The sequence below is a fragment of the Brassica napus genome, chromosome C8 (genome assembly GCF_020379485.1).
Source record: "Brassica napus cultivar Da-Ae chromosome C8, Da-Ae, whole genome shotgun sequence".
NCBI classification, from domain to species: Eukaryota; Viridiplantae; Streptophyta; class Magnoliopsida; order Brassicales; family Brassicaceae; genus Brassica; species Brassica napus.
In genome coordinates, this window is record NC_063451.1 from 19,571,314 (window position 1) to 19,597,296 (window position 25,983).

The 25,983-nt window shown below is 35.8% G+C and overlaps 5 protein-coding genes across 7 annotated transcripts; 1 reads left to right on the top strand and 4 right to left on the bottom strand.

The window, feature by feature from the left end:
* Nucleotides 1–790: 790 nt before the first annotated feature.
* Nucleotides 791–2,265, bottom strand: LOC106413812 (TOG array regulator of axonemal microtubules protein 2-like). Of its 2 annotated transcripts, none has more exons than XM_013854553.3 (5): nucleotides 2,006–2,265; nucleotides 1,815–1,921; nucleotides 1,606–1,744; nucleotides 1,344–1,529; nucleotides 791–1,266 (listed from the first exon to the last, which is right to left on the bottom strand). In XM_013854553.3, exons 1-5 carry the CDS (start codon nucleotides 2,195–2,197, stop codon nucleotides 1,015–1,017), a joined length of 876 nt encoding a protein of 291 aa, XP_013710007.2. In that variant the 5' UTR covers nucleotides 2,198–2,265; the 3' UTR covers nucleotides 791–1,014. The 2 variants fall into 2 exon arrangements, with proteins under 2 accessions (XP_013710007.2, XP_013710006.2); XM_013854552.3 differs by having other exon boundaries at nucleotides 1,344–1,538.
* An 11-nt stretch (nucleotides 2,266–2,276) lies between these two features.
* On the bottom strand, nucleotides 2,277–4,693 carry LOC106412837 (two-component response regulator ARR10-like). Its single transcript, XM_013853722.3, has 3 exons — nucleotides 4,396–4,693; nucleotides 3,735–3,887; nucleotides 2,277–3,663 (listed from the first exon to the last, which is right to left on the bottom strand). The coding sequence occupies exons 1-3, from the start codon at nucleotides 4,520–4,522 to the stop codon at nucleotides 3,446–3,448; spliced, it is 498 nt and encodes a 165-aa protein (XP_013709176.1). The 5' UTR covers nucleotides 4,523–4,693; the 3' UTR covers nucleotides 2,277–3,445.
* A 940-nt stretch (nucleotides 4,694–5,633) lies between these two features.
* LOC125591508 lies at nucleotides 5,634–7,378 on the bottom strand. The gene is made up of 3 exons (XM_048765875.1): nucleotides 6,491–7,378; nucleotides 5,904–6,035; nucleotides 5,634–5,832 (listed from the first exon to the last, which is right to left on the bottom strand). The coding sequence occupies exons 1-3, from the start codon at nucleotides 6,769–6,771 to the stop codon at nucleotides 5,829–5,831; spliced, it is 417 nt and encodes a 138-aa protein (XP_048621832.1). The 5' UTR covers nucleotides 6,772–7,378; the 3' UTR covers nucleotides 5,634–5,828.
* Nucleotides 7,379–14,621: 7,243 nt separating this feature from the next.
* On the top strand, nucleotides 14,622–18,472 carry LOC106411757 (ubiquitin-like-specific protease ESD4). Of its 2 annotated transcripts, none has more exons than XM_013852577.3 (9): nucleotides 14,622–15,606; nucleotides 16,030–16,106; nucleotides 16,185–16,278; nucleotides 16,364–16,462; nucleotides 16,741–16,830; nucleotides 16,931–17,050; nucleotides 17,358–17,461; nucleotides 17,933–18,005; nucleotides 18,173–18,472. In XM_013852577.3, exons 1-9 carry the CDS (start codon nucleotides 14,827–14,829, stop codon nucleotides 18,233–18,235), a joined length of 1,500 nt encoding a protein of 499 aa, XP_013708031.2. In that variant the 5' UTR covers nucleotides 14,622–14,826; the 3' UTR covers nucleotides 18,236–18,472. The 2 variants fall into 2 exon arrangements, with proteins under 2 accessions (XP_013708031.2, XP_013708030.2); XM_013852576.3 differs by having other exon boundaries at nucleotides 14,624–15,606; nucleotides 16,027–16,106.
* A 5,123-nt stretch (nucleotides 18,473–23,595) lies between these two features.
* Nucleotides 23,596–24,519, bottom strand: LOC106412838. The gene has a single exon (XM_013853723.3). The coding sequence runs from the start codon at nucleotides 24,517–24,519 to the stop codon at nucleotides 23,596–23,598; it is 924 nt and encodes a 307-aa protein (XP_013709177.3).
* Nucleotides 24,520–25,983: the final 1,464 nt, after the last annotated feature.

Below are 25,983 nucleotides of genomic sequence, written 5' to 3' on the forward strand. Positions count from 1 at the left end.
TATACTTTACAATCGTTATGATTGGATTTCTGTTTGTGTATTCAAATTTCAAATCTGTATCCAATGTTTTGGTGGTATTGGGGATTTACATACTATTTTGGATTCCAAATTTTTGTTTAGTTTTAACCGGTTCAAAATGAAATCTGTACCGAAAATTTATTGATCCACTATGTTGGTAAAATGCTCCAAATTATAGTGAATGAGAAGCATGTCCTGGGTTAGCTTAGCTAGCAACACAGTCGAGCCAAAAGCACCCGCCTTTTCTACAAGAGTATTCATTCTACTTTATTAAAGAACTGGTTTTTGATCGGATCTTTACCGAGCAACATAAGATCAGTGGGTTCGATGGTTTTGGTTCAACACAAAACCTTATACCAGATCACTCCACATGTCATCAGCAAGCAAAACACTATTCCAGACAATGTCAGATGAGTTTGATTCAAGTTTTCACTTCATCCCGGAATCATTGGAAGATCAAACTAACCCCTTTTCACCCATCACATGATGGAGCAAGACATATCCACTTCCAGGGAGTGTGGACACTGGCCTATCAATCAATGTATAGAGAAATTCATTTACTACCCCCACCAATATAATAATACTGTAAAAGAAGCATATCTCACCTTTAAACACAAGAGCGACTCAATTTCAATAAATAACCTCAAACTCAAGATCTAAATTAGGAGGAGTCCCCTTCAGGATATCAGACTACACGCTTAATAAGACCAACCGAAAACGTGTGATATCAAAGTATTACTACTTGCTAATATGCTAATTGTAGGACAACAAGTACTCGTGCAAATGTCATAAAACCACCTCAAACCAAATGTTTCAAAGCTTTTGAAGCAAGGGGACAACAAAATAAAGCAATACTATTGCATTAAAGAGGAGGCATTCATTCAGATCAACAATGGAGGATTATAATAGGAATGGAAGAAACTGAATAGATTGTTATTACAATCATGTGAAATCATAATGAATCGTAGAGACAAGATGTTTCTTCTTCAGAAAACTTTATTGAGATGAGACGATCTTGATCATAGCTTGTGCATTGAGCCCTGTTAGATTCTTCTCACAGAACCTCTGCCATGCTTCTTGCTTGTTTCCTTCTTCACCTTCTTCCTCTTCATTCCATGTGAATTTCTCGTAAACAGAGTTAACCATACTCCTCGCAGCTTCCCTTGCCTCTGGTAACTTATCATTCAACAAATCCGCAGCCATTTGCGCAATCATGACCATCCCGAACTCTTCCATTTCATTTACCTCCTAATATACATACAGATAATCAATAACAAATTCGAGAACTATTATAAACACATTTTTTTCAAAAATTAGAAAAATACCATTTTAGAAACGCAGTTGGAAGTAGACACGGCAGCCTTGGCCCTGACGCGAGGGTTACTGTGTCGGACATAAGCTTTGAGCTTACGCAGAAGAGACAAACGAGACACCGAGTTCACCATCGTGTTCAGCGCTTTGTCTGCTTCTTCACAAACAAACTTCTTGTCTTGTGAAGCTTTCATTAGCAGCTGCAATAACTGTTTTTCGGTTTGAGATTAAGTATTAGCTCTTAACCAAATCAGATGAAATAAGAAAAAAGGTTACCAGATCGTCCATAGTTTTCAAAAGAGTCAACTTTTCTGCAAAGGCTTTGAAGATATCAGAACAAGCCATAATCGAAGTCTTGCACAAGGCGCTTCTAGGGTTCTTCATCGCTTTCACCATCACGACCATAAGCTTCTCTCTGCACAGTTTCAAATCATCAACACCCCTAATCTAATCTGGAACAATCAAAGATGATGAAAGAAACTTACAGAATGGGTAGCAACAGAGAAGAGTGATGAACTGCGAATCTCCTTGTGTTGTTGAGTGATTCACACACTTTGATCCAATCCTTTGATGCTAATTCTTCCAGTAATCTCTTCAGAAGATTTAACAACAACTAGATTGAGTATATGATCATCATCCAAACCAAATTACTCTAGATTTCGGGTTAGAATCTGACCTGAACAGAGGATTCTGGATCTGGAAACGGTTTGAGGTTTTCGGAAGCGACGTAGTCGATGGTTGATTCAGGCGGAGGTACGATGTTGTTTTCGTCGTTCAGACAGATCTCTGGGTTCTTTGAGAGTTTAGGAAGCTTCTTAGGTCGTTCCTGCGAGATCGGAAGAGCGTTTTCGATGTTCCTCAGCGCCATTGATGGAAGTTTAGAGAGAGAGAGAGAGAGAGAGAGAGAGATTGTGATTTGAAAATTGTTATGTGGGAATCTATGGTGGGGTTTAAGGATTGATATAAAGATAAAAGCTAGCCGTTGGGTTGGTTTGGCTCCAACGGTCACATTCGTTGGTTCGGTTATATGAACTTGATTACAGATGGAATTTTTCGGTTAGCTTATCTCGAAACGGAAAACGACGGTGTTTTGTACACAGCTTTTATTCCTGCATCTTTTTTTTTCCCAGTAAAACAGGTCCATGTTGTTAAAAAAAAACAGGTCCATGTAACCGGTATAAATTTAGGATTCGGTGTATAACTTTAGGTCCATATGCTTTTAGATATCATATCAAACTAAATATATAATGAAATTACTTATTTTATTTTTTAAAGCTGATTTATTATGATATTAGTGGTATTAGCGTCGGGTTCGTTGTTTTGTTTTCTAATGAGTTCAAAATAGTTTTTTTGATCCATTTGACAGTGGTTAGTGATAGTAGTGTATTACTTTGTTTTGTAGTTGCTTGAGATTTTTAATTTGGGCTTTTGTTTCCAAGAGGGGTTGAGTTCTTGAAACATACCTGAGAAGAAGAGGTTTTCTCAAGATTGTTTCAAGCGGTTTGTCCGTTTTGTTTTAAATTATGTGTAATAAATTTGTTTGTTTTATTATGTGTGTTTGTGTAGTTGAGAGAGTGAGTTTATGTTTTTTGGGTTATTGTGTTGTATGTTTGTGTACCGCATCTTGCAACATATGAGCTTCATGCAACAGAACTTCGTAGGGATAAGTTGACAAACATGTTTTTGATTACGATCTTGAGGATTTGTAGACCTATAAGATTATCAGAAGGATCACTTTAAAATATAGTTTAGACTCTTAGATTGCTTTAAAATGTAAGAAAGTGGAGGGTCATTGCATAAGCAATAATCTAATTGGATTCTTGAGTATCGCCGTTACAGGTTAAAGTTTATATATCAGATGTATCAAATAGTATAACAAAACGGAGAACTCACTAGTGTTTTGAAAACCAGATAAATGGTATGTGTTATAGTCGGCTATGAATTCTTAAAGGCCTGGTGTAGTATCTGAGAGATCAAGAAACATTACTCTCAAAGCCCACATGATTAGCAGCTGCTAGGAACTTGTATTGCAGCTCTCTCGTCCAAAACTCCAAATAACACAAGGCTTATTTTGAGCCGTTGTATCATCGTTTTCATTTGCTCTACAAGTTGATCTTTACGTTTTTCTGTTTGCTTTCAAGCCGTTCTGATCAGAGTTTCCTTGGGATTCCCCATTAGTCAAAATGTTCTTCATCTTCTTAAACATGCTTTTCCTCACCATATGTTGCCATATGTTCTTGAGCTCCTCAATTCGAACTGATCTAAGGAGATAGTCGCAGGCACTGCGCTTGACTCCTTCCATCACATACTTTGGATGGCTATGCGCAGATAACACTGCAAGAAACAATTAAAAAGATCAAAACATTTTCTCTAGGAAACATGAAAAGAATTAAACAGAAACATACGAATGATAGGTAAGTCCATTTCAAGACCAAGAAGCTCAAGCAGCTTGAAACCATCCATGTGTGGCATGTCAATATCGCTGATCACGAGATTAAACTTGTTCTTGTTATCTTTCAACAACTCCAGTGCGGTCTGTGCCTTCTCCGTTGTTGTAACTGCACATATAATTACCCTAAAAGTCTGTCTTTATACAGAGCAAGAAAGAAACTCATTCATATTAAAACATACAAAGTAAAAGTAAGCAAGAACCAATGATTTTTTGTGACATAGCAATTAAATCTGTAATAATAATTACTAAAAGTCTCTGTTTCTTTCAAAACAAATCAAGAGACTGTTTTAAAATTAACGAACTTAGAAGATGTAAAGTAGGAAGAACCAATGAGGTTAGTGGCACATGTGAAGCATATAAAAAAGCATGAAACATTTGATTTTTATAGGATAGAAATCTATAACTTAATATGATGAATCTAATTAAATCTTATTGATTCCTGAATCTCATGTCGTAAGAACATTATAAATCCACAGAAGAAACGATTTGATAGTGAAAATAACCAAATCCAAAAGCTAAATCAAAGTCTAGAAAATCATTTCTCAACAATTTGCAGAAAACAATCTATAGTGAAAACATGATGAGAGAGAGAGAGAACGGAGAGAGAAGGAGACCGTGGTAGTGGCAGCGGTGAAGTAAAGTCTCGAGAATACAGAGACAAGTTTGGTCGTCGTCAACAGAAATAACTCTCATCCTTACTGGAAACTGGTCCAGAGCTTCGAAATCTTGTTCCACTGTCATCTTCACAAATTTTGTTTTGACAGACACAAAACAAAAGCACAGATTTTTTTGCTCATTCGTGTTACTCAAATTGTTTAAAAAAATAACATGAGTTCCTTGCTGGGAACGTGAAATGTAAAAAAGAGCCACAACTTCTAAAAAAAAAAGAGAAGGACAGAGCTCTACTGAGACTTATTCACCTTGACGAAATTTATAAAAAAAAATAGGATATCTGAGTAGATCCGGGTGTCCAGAACATTGTAATTGACTCTCATACTTGCAAGTTTACTCAGTGCGTGCCTTCTTTGCATGTCGACATCTTGGAGCTCCTCAGATACTTCTGTTATTACAGAGATATCACTTGGTTTAGTACCCTCTCCTGGGCAGACCTCGACCATACTGCATTACTCACTTCTTTGCTGTTCATAGGAACACCACTCTTTCCACTTGCCAAGAGGTCTGTTGAAACGGGCCCAGCTCCTGGCATGTCATCATCAGGGTTCTCATCACCACCCTACCAAGGAGTTATTGTAAACATCAGGAAGCCATGTAAAATGCATGAAGAGCATTGTATTAAGTGATAGAACTTACATAGACAGCAAAATTAGGAAGGGGGTGGTCGCTAGTGAGGATCAAAAATCCGGGAGATGGTAGAAAATTGATGCTTTTGTAGGAATTTAAACTGAGAAAGCTTGAGTTGAAGATTAGAGGTGTGGATAACACTTGCAGTTATGGTAGATAAACGAAATTCTAGAAAATTTAAAGATTGTGTTAGCCAACAACATCAGCTGGTCGTCATTGTGAGACCTGAATACCTCCATCCGTATGACGTTTATGCTCTGTGCCAACTTTTGTAATTTTGTTTGGTCTGTGAAACGAATTGACATCAGCAAATCGAAAGCTTGGGTTGCTCCTGGTTACATAAAAGGAACAAATGGATGTTCATCGGTCCTCTAACCGCTTCTGTATATGTACTCCATGAGATAGCTTGAAAACAAAGTTAAAAGGCATTGAAGAGCATGTAGTGGACGTTGTTGATTGAATGACATTATTGCATACGTTTCTGAAATCATAGATGATATGAGTAGTGGAAACGTAACGGTGGGGCCTTCGGATAACGGGGATCGACGACTAGCTTTTAAGAGCATCATTATTGCTGGGACAAAATTTTGAGTTCTTAGCCTTTTTTATTATTATTTTTAGAGTAAGAGACATTGTTAAGAGACAATAGCAAATGTGTACATTATTGCTGGGACTCTTGCTACTGATTCTCGTCTCTCCATCCTCTGCTTCTCTGGTATCTCCATTCTCTTCTCTTTCTCCAACATTAGCTGCAGATGCAAAGCTATAGATAGAATCAGTAACCAGTGAAAGATTTAAAGGAGGTTGGTGGGAGACTTACGTTGAGAGCTCGCTGAGCTTCTCGTTCGATCCAAATGATGGTGTGGTCTGATGTTCGTTACAAGAAAGTACAATGTGTTCAAATCTTCCGTCTACGGGTACTGCTGTCTTCACAGCCGGAAATCTTCCTAATCTGCAACAAACATTTACATAAATTGTGAGAATGTTGTGAGCCATCTTTGAAAGTTTCTAAAAAAAAACATACTTTCATAAATCCTCTGGTTCAGCCAACCATAGTTTTACAGTACCAGGTTCATGGGTATCTTCGTAACCTCAAATCTAAGTAGCAACAAATCAAAATCAGCCAAATTGAACTCACTATCCAAGGATCTAAGTTAAGCTGAGAAAAAACCAACTTCATGAATCATACCCACACAATAAATTTTACTCCTTTGATAACATCCAACCATGGTTTTAGAGTACAAAGTTCATGGGCATCTCCATAACCTCAAATCTAAGTAACAACAAATCAATATTACCCAAATAGACCTAATTATACAGGGACTTAAGCTAAGATGAGCAATAAAAATCAACACTTTATTATGTCCAGATTAGGGTTTGTGATATGAATCAGAGAAGGAAGCTTACTCGTTAGACGATGGCAAGGGTTCTGCAAAGCCTCGACCATAAAAGGGTCCACTGTCAACCCATTCTCTAACCACCGTTTTGACGGAGGCGTTGTGAAAACTGGGTCCATGAGAATAAAGGGGATAGATGTTTCTGGAGACTTCAGAAATCCTTGTTGACCCTTTTTGTTTTTCTTTCTCTTGCAGCCAAAAGAGAAGACGGAAGTCAAGAGGAAGAAGATAATCGAAGCATTGACGCCGGCGAGAGGCAGAGAAAGGGAAAGAATGGAAAACCTTTAACATGTGACACGTGTCTCAAGAGACGTTTTTTATTGTCCTTAATTAAGGAACGTTTATTCCAATAATAGCTAATTTTGATTTATTTTTAATTTCAATTACCCTAGAAACCCCAGCTAGGGAATCCCGATAATCATGCTCTAAGGGGTAAACTCTATAATAAGGTTAGTGAAAATGGGCCAATCAATAAAACTATCCCAACAAATTAATGACCAAAGCCCATCCAAACCAATAGCTGTAAATTAAACTTCGAAACCCAATAATAGGTAAAACAACAAAGCAAACCCGTGAAGAACAATTTTAGATAGTTTAAGAGAAGCTGACAGGTGTCACAAAATGCTCATACGTCCTTGATGACGTGGCTTCATAAGGAGGGAGAAAATATAACTTTATTATTATAGATAGATAGATAGATTACAATTATAAGAAAGATGACATATACGATTCGACAACCGACAATACTACCTGACTTATGAGGATCCACGCTTAATCTGCATCACCTTAGCCATCCTACGAAGATCCACGTCTGGCCGGATTTATTTGCACCATGTTAAAGATCTCTTATAAACCTTTTTTCCGTAGTCTACATAATTTTCTAATAAATTTCTTTTACCGAGAATTAAAATATGGACCTCCTGTAATGTGCAATCTGCAAGAAATTGCATAGTTTGGGATTCGAACCCCAGACCTGGGTGTAGAAGCCTTTAAACCTTAATCATTAGGATACAGTGCTTCCACAAAAAAAATTATACTACTTATTTAGGTTTCAAATATTCATTTCATTATATTAATTTAGATCTGTGAATTTTTTTTTAGAATGTTTTATTTTTTTTAATTTTTGAATTATTCTTAAAATTCAGGTAATAATTCAAATATGTTTTATACCATTCAACAACAAGATCATTCAATTATTTTACATCTCAAACTAAATACAAATTCTTATTTTCGATATGATTCAGTTTGGATTCGAGTTTGAGTTTTTTTCAGACCTAGCAAAATTCAACATGAGATTTTTTTTCCTCAAACGGCTATTCTATTATTCAAACTTGAAATGGTCTAGGAAACAAGACCGGAACAGAACAACCAGCGTAGTAGAGATCCCTATGAAAAGATCTTGCTATCCTAGCTAAGGAATCAAACGATACATTTTCAGAGCAATGAATAAAAACAATCGAGAAATCAACGAATCTATTCTTCAGTCTTGACAACTTCTTCATTTCAGTGAAAAAGTTTGTTCATGCTACTGGATTTTGAATCATCGAGACTAGGTCATTGTAATCGGTGCCAAAAGCCTGACACATCGATAGATGTAGCATGCACTCCATTACCCATGAAAAAGCCTCTATTTCCTAAATGTAGGGATGAGTTCTGCGTGGTTTCTTGATCACAAAAGTTAAATTTCTCTGCTAAAGTCTTTCCACGTCCATCCACAACTACTGAAGAATGCGTCATGTGTTCATGATCCATCTATCATACATCTCCCAACTTAGTAGGGGATTGATGAACTATCACCCAGTTGATAAATGAGAAACTAGAATTCCATTGATGTCTTAAAATATCTTACTTTGTTCTTTGGGGATTACGGAAATTGACCTTGAGATTAGTCACTCCATCAAAATATACCATGACAATTTTTCTCCAATCCCAAATTTGAAATTGGCCACGAATTGAAAAAAACAGTTCATACATAAACAAGAAGAACCTACAGTATATTAATAAAATTCACTAGAGAAACTGTTACAATATATATATAGGCACAGAGTAGAAATCAAGCTATTGAAACTCTTAGTCCTTTCAAAATTTTAACAACTAACCTTTAGTCAACCAAACTTTTATATGACTTCTGTTAATTCTAAAACTTTTGGAATCAATTTTATTATTTTCTGCTGTTAGGTTAACATTTTCAAAAGGCGAACATTTGATGGTTATAGAATTATTTAAGCCACACTCAAACTTCTTAAAGCTTAGAGTCTGAACGTTATTGACCGCACCCGCACCATACCGCAGTCAATTGTTACAAAAAATATACATATACCTATATATCTATATAGTTTTGTTATTATTAGAACCGCATTGTAGTTGTTCCGCGCATGTTGCCATTCAGACCCTTAAAGTATGTAAAGCAATTTTTTCAAGAAAAAAAACACAAGCCACAACAAGTACAACAAACAACTAGGGTACTAGAGAATGATTCTTTTATATTCATAGTTAATCTTAATATTTTTATAAAATTTACATATCTTTATATTTTTTGTCATCAATATAGATAAACTTGATTAAGACTCTATAAATCAAAAGGGTGACTCTGATATGTACGACGAAAGACGGTTGTTTTAAGCACTGCATGCAAGACTATATGTCTTTGGATTCTGCGTTTGGGATACATGAATGATCTCAAAATAATTGAAACTCTCTTTCAGAAGCTGAATATCGTTCAGGTATGTTGCAAAGGTAAGTCATTTTTCTGGTTCTGAAACCATCTTCACCAATTGAAAATAATTCGTTGCAAACATAACATGAAACTCTCGTAAGTTCCTCATGCTTTCTATCGCCCAGATAAGGGCTTCTATTTCCGAGTGAAGGGTTGAGATGCTGGCTCTCGTGTTTCGTGCTCCCATAAGCTCATCAAAACTTTCTAGGATACTAAACCAACATTGTTCTCAATGATTATTTGAATCTTTTCAAGAACTATCCGTGAAACACCATCATCCCGGTATTTAAGGTAAAATTTGCAGCCCTGACTCCCTAACTTTTGGGACCCGTTGTGTTTGGGCAATTTGTGTCTCATTCCAAAGCGTTGATTATGTATCTAGAGTCGACATCACTATTACTGAACACCGCATTGTTCCGTCCATTCCAAATATACCTCATAATCCATGCAAAATGATGATTATCTATTTGTGTTCTAATCCTCCAGAAAAGAAAATTCATATTTGCTAAAATCGACTGCAAGGGAATATACTCTAGATTCTATGGAATTTTTGAGAAAGCCCATGTTTGAACAACTAGAGGACATTCAAAAAATACATAATTAGTGGATTCTTCTTCTATTGTACATCTTGCACATTGAATATCACATTTTATACTTTTAGTCTTTAGATTTTTTTAACCGATAGACATTTATTTGCCATAAAAAAATGAAAAAATTACATCTAGGCATACTTTTTCATTACCAACTTACATCTAGACATACTTTGAGCATGTCACATACTTTCTCTTGACAAAATACCTAAAAACCCCTTTGAACTCTAACTAATTAGAAAAGTGGGATGACGTTATTCAATATATCTATTTTTACATTTACAATGGAACTTTAACGTCCTAACTCTCTAATTGGTTTTCTCTATCCTTATTTTCTCCCACACATCTCCTTTGTCAAACGCCATATTTTTTTTTCGAATTGTAAAATCTATCATTTTTTTTCTTGTCCTTCTTTCTTCATTTTTTTCTCCTCTTTCCTTTTTCTCCTTCTCTCTTTCTTTTTTATATCTTTCAAGATCTGTAAATCTTCCAAAACAACATTACCATCTTGATTTTTTACATGATTACTATCACCACAGTAATTTTTCATTGCCATCACCACAACTCTTTTCACGGCCACTGCCGCACTCGAAGAACCACCGCTGCAATTCTTTCTGAGAAAACCCTGAATACATGAACGCAGAATTTGACCACATGAACATTACTCCGACCACATGACCACTGACCCTGATTCTGGCCATATGAACACTAACCCTGATTCTGACCCTAACCACATCTCTACCAACAACCACGTTTCACCAAGCCAAGCTTCACCAGCCAAGTATCACCCAACCATCCTTCACTCAACCACACTTCTTCCAACCATGAAAGTCAACAACCACCACTGCATGTATCTTCATCCACACCATTAATTACGCATCTATTAATGTATTTAATGTGGTGGTTTCACAGAAAAGCAAATAAGTAGTCATATATTTGAATTTAAAAATGTTGACCACATCATATCTGACCATACACATTTATCTGATTTGTACTTTCTTTTGCACTTGTCGTTAGATTGAGTTTATCACACTTTAATCTAACGGTTCCCATTAAAACACACTATTTAATAAATATACCAATTAATTGTAACAAAAAACACCAACTAGTGTTTACTTTTCAAGACCAAAATCTTGTTTCTATCAAGGGTACTTTGGGAACAGAAAATCAAAAAGGTAGTCCGAAAGTACACCTCCAGATAGAAGTACCTCAACATGTTAAAGATCCAAGAGAAAGTAGCCCATAATGTAATGCTCTCTAAAAAAATTCTCTCTTGGAAATATTCTGATTTTCCAAAAAAAAAAACTTATAACGGCACAACATTTGGCTCGTACACTAAAGGCATCCTTCTCGAATCTGGACATAACTCTTACTACTTAACAACCAGATTTACGAACTTATAATTTTAATTTGTTTTCTAAATTCACTAAATTTTGTTATTCATTCATAAATCTTTAACATTTTTTTTACCAACAAACGGTTATTCTATTATTCAAACTTGAGGTGATCTGGTTCAGACCGGAATAAAACAACCAATAAAACAAAATGATATATGAAAAGAAAAAACATTCATAACTAGCGAATCAGCAATTTCATTTTGCATCCTAGGGAAAGTAGATAATCCCGAATTCTACTTAAATTTCTCGACATAAATTAATAATATAATATCTCGACATAATATTTCGAATCAGTAATTCATAAATCTTTAACATTAAATAATACATAAAAATATAAATTTTTTTTAATAACATAATATCTCGACATAAATTTTAAAACTACAGAACAAAATTCTGCTTAAATTTCTAAATCCATCAAAAAGCATCACTAATCTTCGTCTCGTGCCGAAATAGTGATGCTTTGTCAAACGCCATATCTTTTTTCGAATTGTAAAATCTATCATTTTTTTTCTTGTCCTTCTTTCTTCATTTTTTTCTCCTCTTTCCTTTTTCTCCTTCTCTCTTTCTTTTTTATATCTTTCAAGATCTGTAAATCTTCCAAAACAACATTACCATCTTGATTTTTTACATGATTACTATCACCACAGTAATTTTTCATTGCCATCACCACAACTCTTTTCACGGCCACCGCCGCACTCGAAGAACCACCGCTGCAGTTCTTTCTGAGAAAACCCTGAATACATGAACGCAGAATTTGACCACATGAACATTACTCCGACCACATGACCACTGACCCTGATTCTGGCCATATGAACACTAACCCTGATTCTGACCCTAACCACATCTCTACCAACAACCACGTTTCACCAAGCCAAGCTTCACCAGCCAAGTATCACCCAACCATCCTTCACTCAACCACACTTCTTCCAACCATGAAAGTCAACAACCACCACTGCATGTATCTTCATCCACACCATTTACGCATCTATTAATGTATTTAATGTGGTGGTTTCACAGAAAAGCAAATAAGTAGTCATATATTTGAATTTAAAAATGTTGACCACATCATATCTGACCATACACATTTATCTGATTTGTACTTTCGTTTGCACTTGTCGTTAGATTGAGTTTATCGCACTTTAATCTAACGGTTCCCATTAAAACACACTATTTAATAAATATACCAATTAATTGTAACAAAAAAGACCAACTAGTGTTTACTTTTCAAGACCAAAGTCTTGTTTCTATCAAGGGTACTTTGGGAACAGAAAATCAAAAAGGTAGTCCGAAAGTACACCTCCAGATGGAAGTACCTCAACATGTTAAAGATCCAAGAGAAAGTAGCCCATAATGTAATGCTCTCTAAAAAAATTCTCTCTTGGAAATATTCTGATTTTCCAAAAAAAAAAACTTATAACGGCACAACATTTGGCTCGTACACTAAAGGCATCCTTCTCGAATCTGGACATAACTCTTACTACTTAACAACCAGATTTACGAACTTATAATTTTAATTTGTTTTCTAAATTCACTAAATTTTGTTATTCATTCATAAATCTTTAACATTTTTTTTACCAACAAACGGTTATACTATTAATCAAACTTGAGGTGATCTGGTTTAGACCGGAATAAAACAACCAATAAAACAAAATGATATATGAAAAGAAAAAACATTCCTAACTAGCGAATCAGCAATTTCATTTTGCATCCTAGGGAAAGTAGATAATCCCGAATTCTACTTAAATTTCTCGACATAAATTATAAATTAATAACATAATATCTCGACATAATATTTCGAATCAGTAATTCATAAATCTTTAACATTAAATAATACATAAAAATATAATTTTTTTTTAATAACATAATATCTCGACATAAATTTTAAAACTACAAAACAAAATTCTGCTTAAATTTCTAAATCCATCAAAAAGCATCACTAATCTTCGTCTCGTGCCGAAATAGTGATGCTTTGTCAAACGCCATATCTTTTTTCAAATTGTAAAATCTATCATTTTTTTTCTTGTCCTTCTTTCTTCATTTTTTTCTCCTCTTTCCTTTTTCTCCTTCTCTCTTTCTTTTTTATATCTTTCAAGATCTGTAAATCTTCCAAAACAACATTACCATCTTGATTTTTTACATGATTACTATCACCACAGTAATTTTTCATTGCCATCACCACAACTCTTTTCACGGCCACCGCCGCACTCGAAGAACCACCGCTGCAGTTCTTTCTGAGAAAACCCTGAATACATGAACGCAGAATTTGACCACATGAACATTACTCCGACCACATGACCACTGACCCTGATTCTGGCCATATGAACACTAACCCTGATTCTGACCCTAACCACATCTCTACCAACAACCACGTTTCACCAAGCCAAGCTTCACCAGCCAAGTGTCACCCAACCATCCTTCACTCAACCACACTTCTTCCAACCATGAAAGTCAACAACCACCACTGCATGTATCTTCATCCACACCATTTACGCATCTATTAATGTATTTAATGTGGTTGTTTCACAGAAAAGCAAATAAGTAGTCATATATTTGAATTTAAAAATGTTGACCACATCATATCTGACCATACACATTTATCTGATTTGTACTTTCGTTTGCACTTGTCGTTAGATTGAGTTTATCGCACTTTAATCTAACGGTTCCCATTAAAACACACTATTTAATAAATATACCAATTAATTGTAACAAAAAAGACCAACTAGTGTTTACTTTTCAAGACCAAAGTCTTGTTTCTATCAAGGGTACTTTGGGAACAGAAAATCAAAAAGGTAGTCCGAAAGTACACCTCCAGATGGAAGTACCTCAACATGTTAAAGATCCAAGAGAAAGTAGCCCATAATGTAATGCTCTCTAAAAAAATTCTCTCTTGGAAATATTCTGATTTTCCAAAAAAAAAAACTTTTAACGGCACAACATTTGGCTCGTACACGAAAGGCATCCTTCTCGAATCTGGACATAAATCTTACTACTTAACAATCTGGACATAACTCTTACTACTTAACAACCAGATTTACGAACTTATAATTTTAATTTGTTTTCTAAATTCACTAAATTTTGTTATTCATTCATAAATCTTTAACATTTTTTTTACCAACAAACGGTTATTCTATTATTCAAACTTGAGGTGATCTGGTCCAGACCGGAATAAAACAACCAATAAAACAAAATGATATATGAAAAGAAAAAACATTCCTAACTAGCGAATCAGCAATTTTATTTTGCATCCTAGGAAAAGTAGATAATTCCGAATTCTACTTAAATTTCTCGACATAAATTAATAACATAATATCTCGACATAATATTTCGAATCAGTAATTCATAAATCTTTAACATTAAATAATACGTAAAAATATAATTTTTTTTTAATAACATAATATCTCGACATAAATTTTAAAACTACAAAACAAAATTCTGCTTAAATTTCTAAATCCATCAAAAAGCATCACTAATCTACGTCTCCTGCCGAAATAGAAAAGGAGAGAAAAATCATTCTACTCTCTTCTTCCTTGTTCAGCTTTGTTTTCTGCAGAACCCTAATTTGACTCACGTTCTATGCTTCTCTTATGGTTCCTCTCCTTTCGTCGATCTCCCAATCTCTAGGGTTCAGTGATTGACTCTCTAAATGAGTGCCGTCGCCATCAATCGCAAGCGCAACGAAGATTCCTTATACTCCAACCAACCTTCCACCGCTCAATTCCGACGACATTCGCCGTACTTCCAAGCTCCGAAGAAACGCAGATTCTCCTTCGGAACCATGTCTCAGGATCCCAACAAGCCATCTTCGTCTTCGGTCTCGAGGATTTCGAGGTATCCCGACGCCAAAACTCCACTTAGACGAGAAATCCACGCACCTAGCAGAGCGAACCTTATATACGGAGGATCACCCAAGGCTAAGCCTAACGATTGCTGCGAGAAGGGGGAGTTTTTCACTCGAGAGTATGATAACGCCAAGAGAACAGCTTTGGATGCGTTCAGGTTCCTTAACAAAGATAAAGAGTTAATCGATTTGGAGGAAGAAGAAGAAGCAGTTTCTCAAGATTCAGCCATTGAAGTTATTGATTGTGATGAGGAGAAGTTAGTAAAGGATGATGATAACAATAAGAAGAAGGTTGAAGTTGTTGATTGTGATGATGATGATGATGATGATGAGGAGAATATTCAGACTCCTTCAGATGTTAACAAGTTTGGAGTTGGTGACACTAGTACGATGCTTGATTCCTTGTCTTTGGGTAGAGAGGAGACCACAGATGCTTCCAGCCTCGAAGCCTATAGAAAGCTTATGCACAGTGCAGAGAGGCGGAACTCCAAGTTGGAAGCTTTGGGTTTTGAGATTTTGTTTAATGAGAAGCGTTTGTCACAGCTTCGCAAGTCTCGTCCAAAGCCTCTGGAGAAGCCTCTCAAGGTAATATCCCTTTGGTATTTTTTTCTTGCTTGAATTGGAGATACTTAATGTCCTTGCTCCATTTGGATTGATTCTCTATAAATTGCATATGTTTTTATTGCCTATAGTGGTATGTACTGGAAGTAGTAATGGTTCTTACTTTGAGAAAGATCATATAATATACGATGCTTGTTTGTCTCATTGCTACATTTGGATTCATTCTCTATAAAATGCATATGATGTTATTGTCCACAGTCCTGTAGTATACCCTGGAAAATAGTACAATGCTTGTTTGCCCTCATTTCCAATAAAACTGCAGTTAAAGCTTATAAGCCACACAGTCAGAGAAGATCCTTATTATGTTTTATAAGAAGATTCCTCGTACCCATAAAGTTTTTGTTGTTAACTATTTTTTTGTATTCTTGTGGTATTGATCTGAAGAAGGTACCTCATGAACCCTTTATACCACTCACAAAGGAGGAGGAAGCTGAAGTCTACTGTGCCTTTTCTGGGAGAAACAGGTATGGTGGTTCTGTAAGAGGCTTCTAGCATGTTTGAGTGATTTATTATTCTAACCAAATGTGTGTCTCTTTTCTCAGGAGAAAGGTCTTGGTGACGCATGAAAGTTCAAACATTGATATTACTGGAAAAGTTCTACAATGCCTTACACCATCTGCATGGCTAAATGACGAGGTTCTACTGGTTCCTTATGCTGATATTTTGTATAATTAAGACTTAACATATTTTACGTTTAATGTGTTCCTTTTCTGGTTTTTAGGTTATCAATGTCTACCTTGAACTACTCAAAGAAAGAGAAACTAGAGACCCCAAAAATTATTTGAAGTGTCATTTCTTCAATACCTTTTTCTATAAAAAGGTTTGTTTTCTTTTATGTGCTCACATGATTCGTAGTACGGATCTTTTTACCCCTCGTGTCAGTTCGTTTGTTTAGCTGCTACTTGGTTTCCAGATAAATTATAAGCACTGTGTTTAAGAGATTTAGCTTGCCTCGTTTGTCCCCTGTGTTACTCATTTGTCTCTGGATTCTGTATAAAATGAATGGCGATGAGCACCAAACACAAGCTGTCGCTTTTTTTGTATGTTGATGAATCCTCGTGGACTTACGTTTTTCGTTCTTTGATTGCTTTCCTTCAGCTGGTAAGCGACTCTGGGTATAATTTTAAAGCTGTTAGGAGATGGACTACGCAGAGAAAGTTGGGATATCCCCTTATTGACTGTGACATGGCAAGTTTGTCGAGAAACCTGAACTTTTAGATTAATTTTCTTAATTTTACAAGTTTAGTCCAGTTTAGCTAATGTTTAGACCAGTCTTTTCCTTGTGCAGATATTTGTTCCCATCCACCGGGGTGTACATTGGACCTTAGCAGTTATTAACAACAGGGATCGCAAGTTCTTGTATCTCGATTCACTAAATGGAGTTGATTCGAAGATTTTAAATGTTCTGGTATAATTTAGTTTCCAACTCTCGTTCTTTTTATTTAGTCTCTTCTTGACGCCCTAGAGTCATTAGAAGGATATGAGATGCTTTGTAGCTAATGAACGTACTATTCTTTATCCCTGTGGTCTTCCGAATACATCTCATTTATAGTACTCATATAAAATGAAGCGGTCTGTCACAGTACAGACCATTAATTCTTGATTCTAAATTCTGTCCCTAGAAAGTTTGGAGATTCTAGAATCTGTTATTGCTTTTTGTATATCAAACACTAGTGTCAAAATATCCTGATAAGTGATATGTGTGTTCGCTTCAGTCAAAATACGTGGGAGATGAAGCTAAAGAAAAAAGTGGAAAAGACATTGATGTTAGTTCGTGGGAAATGGAATTTGTTGAAGGCATTCCCCAACAACAAAATGGGTACGTAACCACCCTTGAACTTGCTATGTATGTGAAAGGAACAATCTTGTTTGAAAGTACTCGTTGCAGAATCAGCTAATTGTTTACCATTGTGGAATATGGTTTAGTTAAAAGTATAGACCTGGTTTGAGATTGATAAAAGAGACATTTACTTAACATGAATTTTGATTATAACAAATTAACAAGCATAACTGTTCACCAGAGATAAAAAACAACTCATGACTTTCCTAGTTTGCTGCTGGGATGTAGCCAAAATATAATTTTCTTGATGGTGTGGTGTTGGATCACAAGCATATATTCTAATATTAGGTTCTTTTGGGAATTACTAACAGCCAAAAATCCACTAATTAGTCACAATTCAAGTGGCTGGATTCTATCAAAAGTCTATGTCCTTATGCTCTTAGCTCTCTGTTTTAGTTCTATACTAACTCTGTGTTTTTTTCTTCTTTTGCAATATTGTATATTCTTCAGGTATGACTGTGGAATGTTTATGCTCAAGTACATAGACTTTTTCAGTAGAGGTCTGGGGCTATGTTTCAGCCAGGTAAGCTATCAGAATCCAAATCCCTCAATGCTTCAAGGGATTGTATTTAATAAGAGTAAACTAGTTGTCTGGAATTTGTTATGGAATTAGTATGTGCAGTTTATATTCTTTGCATGTTCTAAGATTTGATACAATAAATTATTTTGTCTTGGTTGTAATACTTACAGGAACATATGCCATATTTCCGGCTAAGAACGGCTAAGGAGATTCTGAAACTACGAGCTAACTAAAACTGTTCGGGCTATGCCTTTTTAGTAGTAGTGCTATTTTGCTTTCCATTGTTGATTTGTTCAGGCTATAGATTGTTTAGGCAGTGAAGCGCTCAACCTCAGAAGCAGAGGTAAACACTGGGCCAGGCTCAAAGCTCTTTTTCCTTTTGTATTTTGTTATATTATATTTTGGCTAAAATTGTAGATGGAGCATGTTGGATTTGGTTAGTCTAACTAAATATGATTAGTTGTTCTGAACTGGTCTATTTGTTTACCCTCTATACGCTCTCAGTTTCGTCGTGACATGTTTGATGAAATCGGTACGACAGCAAATCCGGTTGAGTTTATTCTTCTGTTAGGAGTTGATCTTAACTACATGTCCATGTTCGGTAGCTACTTCCTTTAATCACAAATCAACTATTCTAACTCTTTGAGAGCGAATGTTTTCCATGTGCAAATCAGCAGGTTGTGTTAACTGAAAGTTCATAACTGTTAGTATAAAAAACTTCAAGTCACATTTCATAATCAATTAAGTTGTAGTAGACGACGCGAAATACAACAAAAGGACAGACAATCAGAAGCCTTCTCGCAAGATAAAATAAATTGTTTAAAGTACCCTGAGTTAACTATCACTTTTCAAAATTACATTCAATAAAAAAATCCTGATATTAGGGTTTAGTGATTTTTATTTAGGGCATAGTATTTAAGAGGTGAAGTTGGATTTATAAAATTTGATAAATGTATTATAAATTATTTTTAAACATTTATAAATGATTTTAGAAGGTTAAATTAATCAATTTTATCACAAATTTAAAGTATTTATGAAAATTGTTAACTTTTAAGGATAAATTTAAAAAGTGGTATTAAACTTGTGGTAAAATTTAAATTCTCTCTGAATCCTGACAGTTTCAAACCACCCAAATAGATTAGGCGGTTCTGATAAGCTTTCACACTCTGTCTGTATCTTACAGCTATTGATGGAAACTCATTAGTCTTCATGATTCTGTTATCTTTTGAAGATTATAAAGGTGTCTTGTTTTTGGGTGAGAAAAAGGGCCATGTACTTATTTGTAGCTTGTAGCTTATTTTGTTGAACAATAATAATAGTTCATGTACTTATTTGTGTTCTCTTCATCTTTTGTTTTATATACTGTGGTGATTAGCAAAAAAAATACTCTTCAGCTAAGACTTACTACAATTTTTATGCAAATGAACCTACGCAATTTGAGAATTGTTAGAAATAAAGAGTTGAAGAGACTTTATAATAATATATTTGCTTTTGCCATTTACTTTCGTATTTTAGTGGAGAGTTATGGAGAATTACGAGAGAGGAAGAATGTGATTTTCTTATTATTATTTTGTATGTGAGAGAATGCGTCAGAAGATAAAAGATGATCTCATCTATATTCTTTTACACCAAGCACAAAGTACTATTTATAGGAGAAATGAGGTCGGTAAAATAAACCGGCTTGAAGAAAATGACAAAATATTAGAGTGACATGTGCCATGCTGGCTATGATATGTATACCTAGTGTCAGCACACGTGTTTCCAGATGTCAGATGGATAATCACATGCAACACTCCCCTTGATTATCCATCTTTTATTACGTAGTGCCTCGTTAAAAACCTGGTCATGGAAAAATCCATTGAGACAAAAACCATGACAAGGGAAAAATAGTACACTGCCGTAATCTCCCCCTGAAAATAATGGACACAGCTTTTTCTTCACCGATCACGCAAATGCCGCATTCCGATACCGTAGACGTGTTTTCGAAATGTTGTAGTCGGAAGAGCTTTGGTGAACAAGTCAGCCGGATTTTCGCATGACTATACATACTCAATGTCCACTTCTTTATTTTTCTCAAGTTCCCGTATGTATGAGAAAAATCTTGGAGGGATGTGCTTTGTTCTATCACTCTTGATGTAGCCTTCCTTGAGTTGAGCAACACAAGTCGAATTATCTTCAGATTTTTTTGTTGGCTCTTTCTTGTTAACTATTCCGCTTGATTCTTGTATGTGGTGACTCATTGACCGAAGCCATACACATTCTCGACATGCTTCGTGAAGCGCAATGATTTTAGCATGATTTGAAGAAGTCGCAACCAGAGTTTGTTTCTGGGACCGCCAAGAGATCGCGGTTCAACCAATTGTAAAAACGTAGCCGGTTTGCGATCGAGCCTTATGAGGATCTGATAAGTATCCTGCATCTGCAAAACCAACCATACCAAACTCGGGTTTTCTAAAATACATTAACCCTAAATCAATTGTACCTTGGAGGTAACAGAATACATGCTTTATTCCGTCCCAGTGCCTGCGAGGTGGAGCAGAACTATATCTTGCCAGGAGGTTAGTAGCAAAGGCAATATCTAGCCTGGTACAGTTTGCAAGATATAACAGCCCACCGATAGCACTCATATAAGGTACTTCTTGACCTAATATCTTCTCGCTATCTTCGCAGGGCCTAAAAGGATCACTCTCAACATTGAGAGATCTACCAATCATTGGAGTACTCAAAGGAGTCGCTTTGTCCATACGAAAGCGTTTCAATATCCTTTTCGTATAGTTTGATTGATGCACAAATATCCCTTCTCGGAGATGCTCTATCTGGAGCCCAAGACAAAACTTTGTCTTGCCGAGATCTTTCATTTCGAACTCCTCTTTCATATGAGTTCGAGCATCATCAACCTCCTTTTGAGTTCCAATTATATTCAGGTCATCTACATATACATCAATGATCACAAAGCCAGATGACGATTTCTTTATAAAAACGCATGGACATATCGCATTATTCACATATCCTTTACTCAAAAGATATTCACTTAAGCGATTGTACCACATGCGTCTGGATTGCTTTAATTCGTAAAGTGATCGCTGTAACTTGACCAAACAAATCTCCCTGGATTTTTCTTTCAATGCCCCTGGCATTTTCAATCCCTCAGGGAGTTTCATATATATATCGCTATCCAACGATCCATACAAATATGCAGTCACAACGTCCATAAGATGCATTTCAAGATTTTTATATGCCGTTAGGCTCATCAAAAATCTAAACGTAATTGCATCCATTACCGGGGAATACGTTTCCTCAAAATCAATCCCCGGTCTCTGATAAAAACCTTGGGCAACTAATCGGGCTTTATATCGTGTTACTTCATTTTTTTCATTTACTTTTCTCACGAATACCCACTTATACCCAACAGGATTTACGTTCTCAGGCGTTATGACTATAGGTCCAAAGACATTTCTTTTATTTAGGGAGAGTAATTCAATTTGAATGGCCTTCTTCCACCCCTCCCAATCATGTCTTTTCTGACATTACAAAATGGACCTTGGATCGGGATCATCATTTTCATGATCGATCTATTTGGGCACAGAAAAGGAGAACATTCCATCAACATCTTTTATCTTATTTCTGATCCATAATTTTTCATCTCGGGCGTAGTTGATGGAAATCTCATACTTTTTTGTTCCCTTCTCGTCATCTGGATCATCTTTATCCATGCCTTCTTTCAGACATTTTTCATTAACAGGTTCTTCTAGAACCTTTCTATTTATGTCTTCTTTCAGACATCTTTCAATATCAAGTTCTTCTAGAACCTTACTATTTTGCTCATCCAATTTCTTTTTCTTTCGGGGATTTTTATCTTTAGAACCCGCTGGCCTCCCCCTATTTAACTGAACCCTAGGTTCATTCATTTTATTTCCATCTGTTTGTTCTTTAGGAACATCAACTCTTGATGGAACATTTTCAGCGGGTATACATGACTTCGTCACCCTTCTCGTATCTGTGAACGCATCTGGTAACTGGTTTGCCAAATTATGCAAATGCACAATTTTTTGAACTTCCAGCTCTCTTTGATTCGTAGGGGGATCAAGGTGTAACAACGACGGTGTACACCAAGTAATATCTTTAGGAATTCTATTAATTCCACCCCCTAACGCTGGAAATTCATTCTCATTAAAATTGTAATCGGTAAATCGTGCCGTAAACATATCACCAGTTACTGGTTTCAGATATCTTATTATACTTGGTGACGTATAACCCACATATATTCCCAATCTCCTTTGTGGGCCCATTTTTGTTCTTTGTGGCGGTGCTATCGGAACATAGACCGCACACCCAAAGACACAGAGATGAGATACATCTGGCTCTTGCCCAGATGCCAATTGTAATGGGGAGTACTTATGATATGCACTTGGTCTTAACCGAACCAGTGCAGCTGCATGCAATATAGCATGACCCCATACAGAATTTGGGAGCTTCGTTCTCAAGACTAACGGTCTTGCAATCAACTGCAACCGTTTTGTCAATGACTCGGCCATGCCATTTTGTGTATGCACATGGGGAACTGGATGCTCCACATCAATCCCCATTGACATACAATAATCATCAAAGGCTTGCGATGTAAATTCACCAGCATTATCAAGCCTTACTTTCTTAATGGCATACTCTGAGAACTGCGTTTTCAGCTTTATTATCTGGACAATGAACTTTGTGAAAGCCGTATATCGTATCGTCAAAAGAGACACATTTGACCATCTACTAGATGCGTCAATCAATACCATGAAATACTTAAACGGCCCGCACGTTGGGTGGATCGGCCCACATATATCACCATGTATCCTTTCTAAAAACATTGGTGATTCATTGCCTACTTTTGCTGGTGATGGCCGAGTTATAAGTTTTCCTTGAGAACATGCATTACATGTAAATTCGCCCGTTTGCAAAATTTTTCCGTTTTTCAACGGATGGCCATTCGAATTTTGCACTATCTTTCTCATCATGACTGAACCAGGATGTCCTAGCCTCTCATGCCAAATTTTAAATGTATCAGTAAACTTCATGTTTACCACGGCATAGGACTCAGTCATGGTTATTTTCGTACAATATAGTCCAGAGGATAACATTCTTAACTCTTCCAATATATGTTTCCTCTCGGACTTAATGCAAAGAAATTCAATGTCATCTTTACTCATAGTCTCAATATGATATCCATTTCTTCGGATATCCTTAAAACTTAACAAGTTTCTACGAGACTCGGGGGAATACAATGCATCACTTATTTCAAATATTGTTCCCCCTGGCATTGAAAATTTCGCTCTTCCAGAGCCCATAATTATCTTTGCATTACCAGATATTGTACTTACGCTTCCAGCGTAATCTCTTATTTTGAGACTAGAGAAATATTTCTTATCTTTAATTATCGTGTGCGTTGACGTACTTTCTGCCAAACACAAATCTCCATCCATAGTCTCAAAGTTTGGCATTTTCTGAATATAAAATATTCATTATTAGACATTAAACATGAAACATAACATATATCTTACAACAAAAGATATAGATACTATAATACAGTCTACTTATATCAGATCGATCTACATCACTCATCGATACTCTCTGGCTCAACCAGAAAATCTGATACGTCGAGATGAGTATCATCGTTTAAACCATGAAAGGATGGCCCAGGTTCATCAGAGATGAAGTTTGTTTCACCTCTTCCTTTCTCTTTTCCCTTTTGGGATTCTCTATACAGATCGGCTAAATGTTTTGGTGTACGACAGTTACGTACCCAATGACCTTTTATGCCACATCTGTAGCAAACCTTTCCCGTTTGCCTGTTATCATCCTGGCCTTTTTCATTCCTTTCATTTTCGTGGAAGTCTTTATTATTTCTTTCATCATAGGGATGAAATCTTCTTTCTCGTCCTTTTCCACAACCATGATAACGGTTTCCACCACGTCCACGACCTCGTCCTCTTCTATAATCATAACTGGATGATGCAACATTCGCTTCTGGGAATGGAGCAGATCCAGTGGGACGAGCTTGATGGTTTAAAGTCACGAGTTGATTATTCTGCTCCGCTACAAGGAGGACTTGCATCAACTCCGAGTAACGGATATATCCATTCACCCGGTATTGTTGCTGCAGGATTACATTTTCAGGATGGAATGTGGAGAGAGTTTTCTCGATCATATCATAATCACTTATTTTCTCTCCACATAACATCATCCTCGAAGTAATTCCAAACATCGCAGAATTAAACTCACTAACACTTTTGTAATCCTGGAACCGGAGATTGATCCACTCGTGTTTAGCTTTCGGTAAGATTACATATTTCTGGTGATCGAACCTCTCTTTTAAAGATTTCCAGAGGTCACAAGGATCATCTTTCGTAATATATTCATCCTTTAAACCATCATGGATGTGGTGTCGTAAAAATATCATGGCTTTAGCCTTTTTCTCATCCGACACCGTTCTCGAACTATCAATGGTTTCCAAAAGCCCGTTTCCTCTCAGGTGCATTTTTGCACCCACTGCCCAGGTCATATAATTATTTCCCGTAATATCCAGGGCATTAATTTCGAGCTTTGTCAAATTCGACATGATAACTGTATTCATAGAATAATATTATAAATATAGTAAAGACAGGAATTTAAATGCATAATTTAAATGCATAATTTAAATGCAAAAATCAAAGGCATAAAATAAAAGCATAAACTTAAATTGCATAAATTTAAATTGCAGAAATTTAAATAGCATAAATAAAATCGAGACGCTCAGCCTACCACATGATCCAAGGAGTCATAAACTACCATATTGATCATTTTCAAAGTCCGAGGAGACATGGTCTACCATTTTGACTTTTACTTATTTCAAGGTCCGAGGAGATTTAGTCTACCATTTTTGACCTTTTATTTTTATTCACGGAGGCAAAGCCTACCACGTGTTTCTCTGATCGTGAAGGCATAGCCTACCATAACGATCAGTCGGGGAAGGTAGCGCCTATCATCCCGAAAAATAAACGGAGAAGGTCCAGCCTCTCACTCCGAAATAATAATAAAATTTAAATAAATTAAGTATATTGAAATACATAAATTTAAACATTACCTCGGCTGTTTTAAGAACTTTCGGATTGATAAGCCTCAGTTGGTCAGAGTATCGTGCTGATAACGTGTTAGAAATAAAGAGTTGAAGAGACTTTATAATAATATATTTGCTTTTGCTTTTTACTTTTGTATTTTAGTGGAGAGTTATGGAGAGTTACGAGAGAGGGAGAATATGACTTTCTTATTATTATTTTGTATGTGAGAGAATGCGTCAGAAGATAAAAGATGATCCCATCTATATTCTTTTACAGCAAGCACAAAGTACTATTTATAGGAGAAATGAGGTCGGTAAAATAAACCACTTGAAGAAAAGGACAAAATATTAAAGTGACATGTGCCATGCTGACTATGATATGTATACCTAGTGTCAGCACACGTGTTTCCAGATGTCAGATGGATAATCACATGCAACAAGAATTTGTTTGAAATACATTAACTGGATATTAATTTTCAGAAATACATTCAATTAAAGATATTTTAATATTTGAGTATATGGTTTGTTGATTATTGTTGATGATTTAGTATTTAGGAAGTGAAACTGGATTTATAAACTTATATAAATCATTATTAAACATTTATCGTATAAATGTAAATTTAAAAAGTAGTATCAAATTTGAAGTAAAATTAGAATTTTGCCCTATACAAAGAATCAACCACTACACATAGAAATGATCAGTTTGAGTTTTAGTAAGGGTGTTTTGAACAATGAAGCATAGTAAATGTTGCTGCTTCTTTAACAAGAAAATAAAAGATGACTTTATTGAAAATAAATTATGAATGAATTGTTTAGAGCGATCCAAATTTTTGGATCTTGATCTTGTATGTGTCCGGGCACAAAATAATTGAATGGAAAAGCTCATCGTTTGTACGATGTCACCTG

Bases quoted from the DNA above. Each gene is read 5' to 3' on its own strand.
- LOC125591508 (XM_048765875.1), bottom strand. From the start codon at position 6,771: ATGTTAAAGGTTTTCCATTCTTTCCCTTTCTCTGCCTCTCGCCGGCGT. The intron at 6,036-6,490 runs GTAAGCTTCCTT...TGTTTGTTGCAG, and splicing joins CCCTTGCCATCGTCTAACGA to ATTAGGAAGATTTCCGGCTG.
- LOC106412837 (XM_013853722.3), bottom strand. From the start codon at position 4,522: ATGACAGTGGAACAAGATTTCGAAGCTCTGGACCAGTTTCCAGTAAGG. The intron at 3,888-4,395 runs GTCTCCTTCTCT...TTATATGTGCAG, and splicing joins TCACCGCTGCCACTACCACG to TTACAACAACGGAGAAGGCA. The intron at 3,664-3,734 runs GTATGTTTCTGT...TGTTTCTTGCAG, and splicing joins AATGGACTTACCTATCATTC to TGTTATCTGCGCATAGCCAT.
- LOC106413812 (XM_013854552.3), bottom strand. From the start codon at position 2,197: ATGGCGCTGAGGAACATCGAAAACGCTCTTCCGATCTCGCAGGAACGA. The intron at 1,745-1,814 runs GTAAGTTTCTTT...GAAACTGTGCAG, and splicing joins TCTCTGTTGCTACCCATTCT to AGAGAAGCTTATGGTCGTGA. The intron at 1,539-1,605 runs GTAACCTTTTTT...ACCGAAAAACAG, and splicing joins TGAAAACTATGGACGATCTG to TTATTGCAGCTGCTAATGAA.
- LOC106411757 (XM_013852576.3), top strand. From the start codon at position 14,827: ATGAGTGCCGTCGCCATCAATCGCAAGCGCAACGAAGATTCCTTATAC. The intron at 15,607-16,026 runs GTAATATCCCTT...ATTGATCTGAAG, and splicing joins CTCTGGAGAAGCCTCTCAAG to AAGGTACCTCATGAACCCTT. The intron at 18,006-18,172 runs GTAAGCTATCAG...TAATACTTACAG, and splicing joins TGGGGCTATGTTTCAGCCAG to GAACATATGCCATATTTCCG.
- LOC106412838 (XM_013853723.3), bottom strand. From the start codon at position 24,519: ATGCACCTGAGAGGAAACGGGCTTTTGGAAACCATTGATAGTTCGAGA.